This window comes from Lagenorhynchus albirostris, chromosome 15 (genome assembly GCF_949774975.1).
Source record: "Lagenorhynchus albirostris chromosome 15, mLagAlb1.1, whole genome shotgun sequence".
In the NCBI taxonomy this organism is placed as follows: Eukaryota; Metazoa; Chordata; class Mammalia; order Artiodactyla; family Delphinidae; genus Lagenorhynchus; species Lagenorhynchus albirostris.
The window spans coordinates 29,397,107-29,409,629 of record NC_083109.1 but is presented as its reverse complement, the minus strand read 5'-3'; the positions used below and the strand labels follow the sequence as shown (position 1 = coordinate 29,409,629).

General features: G+C 51.0%; 2 protein-coding genes across 2 annotated transcripts; both read right to left on the bottom strand.

The window, feature by feature from the left end:
• Positions 1–6,069: 6,069 nt before the first annotated feature.
• On the bottom strand, positions 6,070–6,710 carry TMEM239 (transmembrane protein 239). Its single transcript, XM_060124534.1, has 2 exons — positions 6,673–6,710; positions 6,070–6,591 (listed from the first exon to the last, which is right to left on the bottom strand). Exon 2 carries the CDS (start codon positions 6,523–6,525, stop codon positions 6,070–6,072), a length of 456 nt encoding a protein of 151 aa, XP_059980517.1. The 5' UTR covers positions 6,526–6,591; positions 6,673–6,710.
• Positions 6,711–7,287: 577 nt separating this feature from the next.
• C15H20orf141 (chromosome 15 C20orf141 homolog) lies at positions 7,288–7,865 on the bottom strand. Its single transcript, XM_060124533.1, is given in 4 exon segments — positions 7,288–7,478; positions 7,481–7,518; positions 7,604–7,793; positions 7,796–7,865. Coding segments are annotated over 4 exon segments (489 nt in total).
• Positions 7,866–12,523: the final 4,658 nt, after the last annotated feature.

The following is a 12,523-nucleotide window of genomic DNA, read 5'->3' as shown; positions in this document are numbered from 1 at the left end:
CAAAACTTGGAAACAAGCCAAATGTCCATCAACAGGAGAGTGGGGGCGTCCCTGGTGGCGTAGTGGTTAGGAATCTGCCTGCCAATGCAGGGGACACTGGTTTGAGCCCTGGTCTGGGAGGATCCCACATGCCACGGAGCAACTAGGCCCATGTGCCACAGCTGCTGAGCCTGCGCTCTGGAGCCTGTTAGCCACAACTGCGGAGCCTGTGTGCCACAGCTGGTGAAGCCCGTGTGCCTTGAGCCTGAGCTCCGCAGCCGGGGGGAAGCCACCGCAATGAGAAGCCTGCAATGAAGAGTAGCCCCTGCTCGCCGCGACTAGAGAAAGCCCGCGCACAGCAACGAGGACCCAATGCAGCCAAAAACAAATAATTTTTTTAAAAAAAGGAGAGTGGATATTCGTCCCATACAATGGGATAGTAATAAAGGATAACAAATGCTGATAGATGCAACGACATGGATAAATCTCACAGATATAATGTTGAAAGAAGCCAGAAACTAGAATACATTTTATATGATTTTATTCTGCATGATTTCAAGAATAGGCTAATCTATGGTGATAGAAATCAGAATTGTGGTTACCTTTTGGGGGAGGTATTGATTGGGAAAGGGCATGATGGAACTACCTGGGGTGATGGAAAAGTTCTATCTGGCTGGTAGTTACATGGCCACACAAAGACACACAAATATGTTAAAGTTTATTGAGCCAGAGACCTCCCTGGCAGTCCAGTGATTAAGACTCTGCCCTTCCAATGCAGGGGTATGAGTTCAATCCCAGGTCAGCCTGCATGCCGTGCAGTGAGGGCAAAAAAATTTTTTTAATTGAGCCATACCCTCGATATTTGTGCATTTTATTCATATGTAAAATGTATGTATTATATGTCAATTAAAAGGGAACCAGTGGAGTTCCCTGGTGGCCTACTGGTTAGGATTCACTGCCATGGCCTGGTTCAATCCCTGGTCAGGAGCTGAGATCCCACAAGTTGTGCAGTTTGGCCAAAAAAAAAAAAAAAGAATCAGGATATCCAGGAGTGGTTTAACATTAAAAAGACACCTAAAAATTTAATTCACCATATAAACAGCATAAAGCAGAATAAGTAGTCCTTTTAGTAGATGAAGAAAAAAAAAATTTTTTTAACATTCAACATCCACTCATGATCAAAACTGCTACTAGCAAACTAGGAGTAGAAAGGAATTTCCTTGACTGGATAAAAGTTAACTATCAAAACTCCACAGTAATTCTTAATGGTGGAAACTTAAAAGCAGTTCTTTTAAAATCAGGATCAAGTCAAAGTTACCTGTGAACAGCAATTCCATATACCATTGTCTGGGAATTCCAGCTTGTATAGGCAGAAGATGAACACAAAGGAAGAGGACCTATTCTCATAACATCTGGCTTTTAGATGGATGTGGTATCCTTGGGTTTAGAGGGCTTCACAACTTACATATATGTTACAAATATTTTGCAAGTATACAGTATCACATATCAATTTTAAAAACTTTTGGTTTTAGACATTTGAAGACACAGGCCAGAAAATATGATAAAAGCTACAGCTCCTAAGTTCTTTTATTTTGAAGATGGAAAATATTTGAAAGGTAATAGAAATGTTTGCTCAGCAGAAAATAACTTGTCCAAAGTTGGTTGCATCCAGATCCTGACAGAAGCTTACAAAAGACAGGTCTTTACCCCCAGAAGGATGGAATAATAGACTAGGGTTGGGACAGCAGTCGGAGACAGTGAAGCCAGCTAGATTGGGCCCTTCCTTCTCCTGGATTCTCATGAGCTCTGCCCTCGATGCCTCTGGGTTTCAGGCTGGGGAACTCAGGCTAGAGTTTTGGGTTAAGGAGATTTTGAGGAGTCAATGAAGCCGCCAGTGGGCCGGAGATGCTCCTTCCTGGCCCCAAGATCTACCCTCTCCGCCACTGCCGGCCCGGCCCGGGAGATACCTCTCCCCCTCCTCATTTCCTTCCCACACCCAGCCAAGCCCGACTCTTCGTAGCCAGAGCTGGAGGTCTCCGCTAGGGGAGCAAGCCATGCACCGAGTCAAGGGGCTGCGATTCCGGGGGTGGAGTGGAGGTGGGGGGAGGTGTTGATTTACGGGGGTGGCTAGCACTTACCCTATGTGGGTGCCCACAGCCCTCTGATCCCTGGCAAGGCTAGGGATTTCCTTCCCAACATAAGGCCCATGCCCACCCAGCTGTGCCTCCACGGTCAACGCGCGAGCTCGGCGCTCTCCAGCCGTCGCCCTGACCCCTCTCCCGCGCACCTGAGCCTAGAGGTCGCTCCTGGGGCAACCTCCCCGCGCAGCGCAGGTCTTCTCCTCCTCCTCCTCCCCCAAGGATCCAGTCGGCCCCCTCCTTCTCTGTGACCACGGACTCTCGGCGAGCAGTGCTGCTCCCCTCACCCGCTAGCGGGGGCGAGGCCGCCCCCTTTCCCCGGCACAGAAGCGTCTGGGTGAGAGCGCCCCCTCCCGGCTCCCCGTAGCTGGTCCTGAGCGGTTCCCTGGGCACCGCACCGCCTGCTTCCAGAGACCCCTCTTCTTCCCTCTAGGGTGGCCACTGACAACTCTAGCTCAAGTGGAGCCCCCAGCCTTATGATCCCCCTTGACACCGCCCTCTCTGACCCTCCCGCATCCTGGCCGCTCCTACTCATTGCTCCCCGGTCCTTGGGGCAGAGGAAAGTCCTACCGGGCGCTCCTGCTCCTAGGCGCTCCCCCAGGGTGCGTGTATGCCGCTGTGGATCCTCTCTCTGCTTTCTCACATGCAAGGCCCCTCGCGGCTGACACCTCCTCCACTCCGGTTCTTTATGCTCCGCCTGATCTGATTATTTTTCTGGCCAGGCCACAAGCGTTACTGGAACCCCACCCCATCTGAGCCCGCTGCGGGGTTGGATGGGGTAGGGCCAGCAAAGAAAACTCACCCAACCTCCCAGGTCACTGAGGCCAGTGGGACAGCTTTCCCTTCTTGGCCCAAACGGAAGGGCTTAGAACTTCATTCTAGCATGTTCATTCTCCCCAGACTTGCATTATTAAGCGTTTTAAGTCTAAATGGATGACTTTGTCTACATTTAAAGTAATTTCAGGAGTTATGTTTTTCTTCCCTCTCTGCAAGGTCCCTCACTTTATTTCCTTTTATCTGTGTACTCCATCCATCCCATTTGGCTGGCTCTAGAGTTCGCCATTCCATTCTATTTTTTGTTCTTATCAAGAAAAAAAAAAGAAGAAGAAGAAGAAAGTGTCTGGTTTTGTTGGCATGCATTTTAAGTTTGTGTGAAAAAAATTGCATTATTTTTCATTCAGCTTCTTTTCACTCAACGCTAGGATTTCAAGATCAATCCATATAGCTTCCACCCTTTCTAACTGCTGCCTCCTCTCCACAGTGCTCATCCACCATGTTTCACATTTTCCATTTCCGGCCACCACCAGTGAGTGCGATCATCATTCTCAGACGTATCCCCTCAACATATCCCCTCACCTGCAGCGCTTCTCACAGTGTGCAAAGTTATCCCTTGGGAGCCTTGTTAAAATGCAGGTTCTGATTCATCACACCTGGGGCGAGGCCTGAGACTCTACATTTGTAGCCAGTTTACAGGTGATGCCTATACTGCTAGCCCTGGGACCACACTTTGAGGAACAAGGCCATTATGGGCCTCTGTGAGAATTCATTTTGGGTTGCTGGGTCACAGGGTATGTGTTGATCTAATTTGATAAGTATTGCCTATCTGCTCTCCAGTCTGGCTGTGCCACCCTACCCCACACCAGCAACGCAGGAGGGTAGAAGATATATATTTATGTGGGGAAGGGAAGAAGGCCTTCTCCTTGCTCCTGCCAAAATCCTGCCCCCCAGCGTGTCTGGTCTGGGCCGAAACCTCCTCTCTCAATCAGAGTGGCCCCAAGGCTCTGGAGTGATGTCCCTGGCTAGCAATGCACAGCCAAGTCAATGATGGGCCCAAGATTGGCATCCTGGCTTCATCTCTGACAGGAGCTTAAAGAACAGGCATTGAGAAGCCCTGGGGTTTTCAGTTAGGTTATATCTCCTCCATTGCTTTCCCTTTAGTAGCCTGTTAGGCTGGACTAGGACTCAAACAACCTGGACTTGCCATTGGCAAGTAGCTATCCTGTGCCTGACTTCTCATCTCTAAAATGGGATGGTAACAGCATAGCTACAGTTTGTGGTGTGAGGAGTCAGTCCAGAAACTTTGCCTCACATACCAAGTGCCCCACAGGGGCCCCAAGACAGGTGTTCTTGCCTTTGTTTTAACCAAGAGGAAAATGAAGTTCAAGAAGGCTTAGTAATTTTTACCAAAGCCATGGAGCTAGAAAGTGACAATGCTGGGATTCAAACCCAGCTTCAGCTAATACACCAGAGCCTGTGCTAACCATGAACCTATTCCACCTCCATGTCCTGCCTTTGCCCTTGCTACCAGGTCATATTTCAGGGAGAACTGAAAGGAAAAAAGGAGGACTGTCTCTGGGGTTTCAGGAGCTGCTGTTGATGACTAGTGGCCAGATGACCAGAGTTATGAAACTCTGCAGCGAATGGGTTTTAGCAAAAATGAACCTGGGTTCTAGGGGCTGGTCACCAGGGCTTGAGTATTTAGCTGGCAGGAGAGGGGCCTTTTGGTTGAGGGATTTAGGAACAGGGATTTTAGGGTTATGTATATAGTGGGGTCAAGACTAGATTGGGGAGGGTCAGGGATTAGGTGGAGGTCTGGAGTGAGGTGGGGGTCAGGTGGTGGGTCTTATCTATCAAATGTCTTACCTGTAGTAACTGATCACTCACTGTTTTATTTGGAGGGTTAGCTGATGTGTGAACAGCCAGCATCCTGGGCATCAAGGGATGCCACCTTCCAAGGCCCTCCTGGTGCTGTAAGCAGCTTGTTGGGTTGGTTCTGGAAACCCGTGGGCCGTGCTTTCCCCACTCACATAGCTGTGCAAGACTTTTCCTGGCACCAAGCCCCAGCCCCAAGCATTTCACAATCAGAAGAGTTCAACACCTGCATATTTTGAGATTTCATGGCATACAACCTTTTACATTTTGTTCACATTCGTCCATCCGCTGTTTACCATGGTAGGGCCCCAGTTGTATCCATGACAGAACATTTCTCTGAAGGCCTGGAGAAGCTATCTGCTCTTTAGAGTTCAATACAATATCGTGCAGTTTTCTGGTCTTTTCTTTTTTTTTTTTTAATTTTTTTTTTGGTCTTTTTTTTTTTTTGGTCTTTTCAAAGTACTTCACACATAGGTATTATTGCCTTTGACTCACAACAGCTCCATGACAGGACCCACTTAATACCAAAGCTCAAAGAAACTAATTGGCCAAGGCCACACGTTGCATAGGTGGGTGAAATGGGACTTCTTGTTTGTTTTTCCATAGCAAACCTCAGGAGTCTTAAAGAGTAAGTGCTCTCTGGGAACCTCACTACACTGGTTGGCCCATTTCCCAGAGGTGGGGATGTGGACTGAGGCAGGAGGTAGGAAGTCTAGGGAGCGGGGAATGCTTGGGCAGAAAGGTCTGGAAGGTGAGTTGGCTGAGGTCCCATGAGGCTTCTGGCTAGACCTCTCCCAGCTAAGTTTCTGTCAGTGGGCCCTTTCTAGAGCCTGGGGAAGTGGAAAGAGGAGGTTGGTGGGGGGAACGGCAAATACAGAGGTACCCAAGTCGTTCTCTATGAGTCTGAAGCTGAGACAGTTGAGCAGCTGCAAAAAAAAGATGCTGCCAGCTGCTAAGGGGGCCCCAGTGGTGTCACCACATGCATGTGGGAGCTCTTGATGGCTTGGTCAAGCTCTGCCCCTGGCTAAGCCTTCTGCCCTAATGTCTCTTCTCAAAGTCCCTGCCCCCGCACCCCAAGTACCTGCAGCATCAGCTTGAGGGAGGTGCCCAGAGGTCAGGACAGTCTACCCTGCCAGTTCCAGCAACTTCATGCATGCCCTGACCAGTCCCAACTAAGGCCTGAAGGTCTGGGGCCTGCTGAGGCAGGAAGGCCCTGGTCCCAACTGCCCTCCCTCTCCCCTGGGCTTCAGGCCCTAGGCCAGGGCTCAACAGACACAAGCAGCAGGATGGCGTTGCCCTTCTATTGGTCCAAGTCCTGAGCATGGCTTGGGTGAGACATGGAGGTGAGGAGGCCCACGAGGCTCAGCAGTGTGGAGAAAAGCAGCAGGAAGGAGGCGGTGAAAAGCAGGGCGGGGAGGGCACTGAGCACCAGCAGCAGGACAGCCGGCAGCAGATGGAGCCACGCTGCAGCTGCCACGGGCCACAAGGAGCTCAGCAGGTGGGAGCCGGTGGTGAAGAGCGCGTGGCACAGCATCAGCACCAGCAGCAGGTAGAGGATTCCCTCCAGACCCCACAGCACACGCTGCAGCGGTTGCCGCCAGCCTGATGTGGTCCACCACTGTGTCCAGCTTGGGGGCACATGGCACACGCACCAGCGCACCCAGCCCTCCCGCGTGACCCAGGCCGACCAGGGCACTGCACGCTGTGGCCCCTCACCAGCCCCGATGGCATGCGTCTCCGCTCGCGGCTGCTGCATCACCTCTGGTGCACCTGGGGAGAGAGCCACGCCAGCTGCAGGAGCAGCCCTGGAGATGCCTGGCACCTTAGGGTGGGTGAGGGTGCAGGGGTCAGGAGGGTACCAGCATGGGTGTGGTGGGGCTTTGAGCTGGGGCATGGGTCTTACCTCTGGGCAGAGCCACTTAGGTCATGTTTCTTCCTGCAGCGCCCAGCCAGAGTGGAGCCCCCACTCTCACTGTCCCCACCCTTCCCAAAGAAGCCCCATTGTGACCTGGACTAGGGTGGGGTCCAGCCAAGAGAGGAAACACTGCAGGATGTGAGGCTTACCTGAGCCTCTTTCATGGACCCTCCAGGCTGGCAGGGAGCCTGGTGAGCCCACAGATGTAGTTTCTCATGTTTTCTTGTGGAAAGACCTCTCTGGATCCTCCTTTCCCTGCTGGCCGATATCCAGTCCCACTCCACTCTCTTGCAGTTCTTTCTCTCTGGACCCTCATTCTCCAGAACCACAGTGGAGGCCAGAATAGTGACCCCTAACCTAGAGGTTCTGAGATGGCTCCATTCCCTGCACTGGGCTCCCTGTCCCTTATCTCACTTTTTACTGATGCCCTCGGACTCAGACCTAGGTATCTACTGTCCACATTGTGGGGAGACCTCAGAGGTCCCCCAATGTAGGTGCAGGCTGGGGGATAAAGGAGTATCCTCCCACCTTCCCAGACCAGGGTGGAGGAAAGGAGGCCTGAGGAAACAGCACGGTCAGTGTATTTCCGGAGGGCATTCAGGCTCAAGGATGGAGGCAGAAAGCCAGGGCAAGCAGTGCCAAGGGCATGCCGCGGGCTCCCAGAAGTAGCCCCAGGCCCAGGAGCAGCAGCAGCAGAGCCTCCTGGAGGCTGAGTCATCCTGTGGCTGCCACTGTGGGCAGGAGTGGAGCCTCCTGCTGCCCTGGACCCTCGCCGGCCCCCTGACTCTGGCCCCCGTGAGATGTGTGTGCTGTGGCCAGGTGGGACCTGCAGGCCTGTGGAGAGAAAGGGTGGCAGCTGGGCTTTGGGAGGTTGACCCCTTGCTCACCTGCCCAACCTTCCAGGCTGCTGTCCACTTACCGGTGGAGCAGGTCGAAGGCCAGTAAGCTGACCAGTAGCAGCAGCAGCGAGGCTGAGCCAGCTGTGGAAAAGACTGCCCGAACTGTCAGCCCCAGTGCCCCCAGCCCTAGGACACTGTCCAGGACCTGGGCCTGGCTAGGGCCCCAGGGGGACACACATGGACCCACTGGGCTACCCGATCCCTCCCCACACCCACGCCCCTGGAAGGGACTGGGACAGGATAAGCAAGGGCTTCGGGCCTGGGTAAGCAGAGGCGGGTCATGGAGGGAGGTGGAGGTTACACGAAGGACTAGGGCTGGGAAGGAGTATTGGGGGGAGGACCATGGGAGGGGGTGGGGCCCTGGCAGACACTCAAGGGTGAGCTCAGGCAGTGGGGAGCTGGGCTCCTTAGAAATCTCCCCCTCCCCACGCACCCACCCACCAAACCCTCCTCACCCCCTCCCACTTCAGTCAGCCATTCTGGTGGGTTGGGCGGCTGGAGCATTGTGACCTACTGCCAGGTGGGGACCTGGGGTAAGGAGCAGGCTAATGCTGGTTCTGGCCTCATAAGTAGAGGGTAGCTTAGGCAGAGTTTAGCCAAAGGGAGGTCTGACTTTTGAGCGCTAAGACTAATCCTCTTGTCTTTGCTAATTCTCCGCCCTAGGGCCCTCCGGTGGGGATTTGAGTTGCCAGGAAGGCATTATAACCCCATCACCACCTGGGCAGCTTACCACAGGATGAAGGGCTGCTTGTCTCTCGGGTTCCCAGGACTGGGTGTCCAGGGGCAAGTCACTCGATCTGTCTGTCCCCAGCTCTCTCCCCTGAAAGTAGGGTGAGGCCTGTGGGCTCCTGTGGGGGATTTTTCAGAACTGCAGTCCTGGAATGCAGAGATAGACTCTGCCAGGAAGCAACCAGAGGCTTTCTGGGGCAGGGCTCCCACATGACCTACTAAATGGGGGTGGGGCAGGAAGGGGCTGTTTAGCTGTTTGAAGCATTGTTGTTTGTGGGAGGTGTTCTGGATACTGGCATTCCAGAAATGGCACAGAGAATGACTGTAAGAGGGCTACAACATAGTAACCCCAAAATTGGAGATTACGGTCACCCTCCAAGAATGAAATTATGGAAAATGAGCATGTATGAAGGGATTGGTCACCTGGAAAAGAAACCTATCTCCACTAATCTGTAAATGGTTACAGAGGCTCAGTTTAGTGACTTGAGAGGCAAGAGTGGAAATGGGTCATAACTGAGAGAACTTAATCCTTGTTCACATATCATACTTCGAAGGAAAACTGATGGAGGTAGGGGTAGGGGGACAGTGACCATACAGGCCCTAGGAGAGGAGGAGACAGAGCAAGGGTCCGGCTGCATATCTGCCTCCAGGGGATTCTGTTCAAAGATTCAAGCCTGGTGACCTTGACATCTTTGGTGGTGGTAGGCTCAACAGTCATAGAGCCAATGCCCCCAGCCCTTGGAACCATTCATTGATCGCCTTTTTCTGAGTCTTCCCAGAGCAATAAAGCAATGCCCACAAAATTCTGAGGGAAAATGATTTACAACCTAGTAACATATCTGTCTAAACGATTATCAAGTATGAGGGTAGAATAAAGACATTTTAAGCCAAACAAGGTTTCAAAAACTTGACCTTGCATACACTCTTTCTTAGGAAGCTACTGGAGCATGTGCTTCAGAAAAATAAGGAACTAAACTAAGAAAGAAGTGAGACTAAACACAGGAGAGTGGTGATGAGAAAGACCTGGGACATCAGCTATGTTTCCAGGTGAAGAAAGCAAGCAACCCAGCCTGGAATCAAAAGATAGATGCTCCAGGAGTGATGTCTCCAGAAGAAAATGAAACTGATTATCTGCTGGGTTTTTTTTGTTTGTTTGTTTTCTAATTTATTTATTTTTGGCTGCATTGGGTCTTCGTTGCTGTATGAGGGCTTCTCATTGCAGTGGCTTCTCCTGTTGCAGAGCACGGGCTCTAGGCGCGCGGGCTTCAGTAGTTGTGGCACACGGGCTCAGCTACTCTGCAGCATGTGGGATCCTCCTAGAACAGGGCTCGAACCCATGTCCCCTGCATAGGCAGGCAGATTCTTTTATTTTTTTTTTTTTTTGTGGTACGCGGGCCTCTCACTGCTGCGGCCTCTCCCGCTGCGGAGCACAGGCTCCGGACGCACAGGCTCAGCAGCCATGGGTCACGGACCCAGCCGCTCCACGGCACGTGGGATCCTCCCGGACCGGGGCACGAACCAGCGTCCCCTGCATCGGCAGGCGGACTCCCAACCACTGCGTCACCAGGGAAGCCCTGCAGGCAGATTCTTAACCACCGTGCCACCAGGGAAGTCCCTATCTGCTGTTTTTAGACATATGCAAAATGTTTAGTTCTGTTGGAAGCTTTGGGATTGAATTAGCAACTAGTGCCTTGAAAACCAAGCAAATGATAAAACAAAGTACTTGCTAACTCCAGCGAACAAAAAAAGTTGAACAATAATCTTTACATGGTCATAATATAAGCACTGAATATTGACTCCAGTGATTTAGTTCTTTTGGGAGGATGGCAGGAGGAAATGTGTATGTGTATTTTGGTGTATGTTGCGGGGAGGGGTGGTAGGAAAGCGAAATCCTTAATTCCATAGCAGGAAATCCACAGATAACATCTAAACATAAAAATCCAAGAAATAGCAATAGAAGCATAAAGGTAAATACAAGAAGGAATAACAAACAGAACTAAAAGTGGTTGACTTGAGAATAGAGAAGCATAGAGAAGAGTCTTCTGTTATAGGCCTATATGTGATTTACCTTTAAAATTATATTCTGTATGGACTTCCCTGGTGGTCCAGTGAGTAAGACTCCACACTCCCAATGCAGGGGACCCAGGTTCGATCCCTGGTTGGGGAACTAGATCCTGCATGCATGCCACAACTAAGAAGTCTGCATGCTGCAGCTGAAGATCCTGCATGCCTCAACTAAGACCTGGTGTACCCAAAATAAATAAATAATTTTTTAAAAGGTCTTAAAAATTATATTCTGTAGTATTTCGATTAAAATGATTTCATTTAAAACAAGCAAATCAATATAGGGTCCTTTGGTGGAGATCAGGAATATACCCTCCCAGGATGAATGAAATACCAATTTCCTAATGTTACGTGGATGTCCTCATACGGCTTGAGATAAAATTTCCAGTAACAGCATCAAACACCATCAACCTCAGAAAGCTGTGAATCTCATGCATTTTAGATGGATTTGCTCTAAACCTCCATCTAATGCTTCTCAGCCCACCTGAATCTCCTGGGGTTGAATCCTCTGGGGATCTTTTTAAAATGCAGATTCTGATATAGTAGGTCTTGGCAGGGATTCTGCATTTCTAACAAGCTCCCAGGGGTTGCTGATGCTGTTGGTCCTCGGCCACACTTTGAGGAATAAGGCTCTAGAAGACGTTGATGTACAAAAGAGAGATAGCTGGGGGAGGTAGTGGTGAGGGGAGACGGGCACGTGGGGAGATGCTTCTAGGTGCCACAGGAGTGCCCATCAAAGCTCACCTGCATCATAGGGAGAGCACTTAGTGGGGAGTGAGTACCAGGGACAGGAGATTAGGAGGCACAGAGAGGCAGCAGATTTGCCTACTTCTCAATTTGTACAGCCAGACACATAGCCTCCTCTCTTCTCTTGATAATGTTTTATTCCATCTGCGTATGTGGGAGCAAGAGGACTGTGTTACGCTGTTTCCCTACCTTTAATTCATCTGGTAGTGGCCCCCAAGAACCACATATTATCTCACTTCACAGCAACCCAGAGAGGAAGATATTATTGTTCCCATTTTACAGATGAGAAAATTGAGGCTCGGAGAGGTAAAATTACTGCCCAAGGATACGCAAACAAAATGAACAGCAGAAGTAGGATGTGACATTAAGCCTGTGTGGCACCAAAGTCATCTATCGTCTCTGCCTCCAGCCACCTGACCACACTGGGGAGCAACCAGGAGAGTCCCAGACCATCCCTTAAGCCAAAATCCCTTTGAGGCAGGTATCTCCACCCAGTCTAGCTCAGTCTTGCTCATTTGTGCTTTGCAACATAGCCTTGCTCTCGGGGGGCCACGAAAAAGCCTCCACCTGGCTCCCAGGGCTAGAGATCTGGCTGTGCAAGTACCTGCACCCTGGAAGCCGCCACCTCTAGACCCTGCTTCTGGACTTGGTGCCTTTGCAGCTCTAGGCAACCAAATGGCAAGGGCCAAAGGCAGCAGCTGAGCAGGGAGAACAGAAGGGATGAGCAAGTTAGAAGGGGTGTGAGGAGGTGGGAGATTGGTGGGAGATGGCCAGCATGCCCCGTCCCACCAGTCTCTTTGGGGGCATGTCTCCCAGTTCATTGCTGGCCAACTCCTCTCCTGTAAAACCTGGCACTGTTGAGGAGGCCAGCTTCCCTCCAGCCCTGCTGGGTCCCCTCTAACCTTGAACATATTATACACATACTTTTTGAGCACTGACTAGAGACCAAGCACTGTTCTAGGCCCTGAGGTACAGCTGTGAACATTTGGGTGCAAAAGGCTCTTGTGGGGTTGCTTACCTTCTGCTGGGTGGGAGTGGGGACCCAGACAAAGAACACATAATAAATAACACAAGATATATTCAGAGAGGGTTGAGTACCTTGAATCAATAACAAAACAGAGTGAGAGGATATAGTACGTGTGGAGGCTGGAGTTTACTTTTGTCAGAATGGTCAGGGAAGTAAGTAACATTGAAAGGCCATCTGAGTGATAGGATACAAACTTGGTGAACCAGTGCAAAGGCCCTGAGGCTGGATGGGGCTGGTGCATTGGAGGAACAGCTAGAATGCCTGTGTGGCTGGAGAGATATGAGCCAGGGGGAGAACACAGGGAGATGAGGTGGGAAAGCTATGGGTGGGGAAGAACATTTTCAGGAATAGCCTGGAAGGTGAGCGCACTAGG

Excerpts from the sequence above, each read along its gene's own strand:
- TMEM239 (XM_060124534.1), bottom strand. The coding sequence starts at position 6,525 with ATGCAGCAGCCGCGAGCGGAGACGCATGCCATCGGGGCTGGTGAGGGG.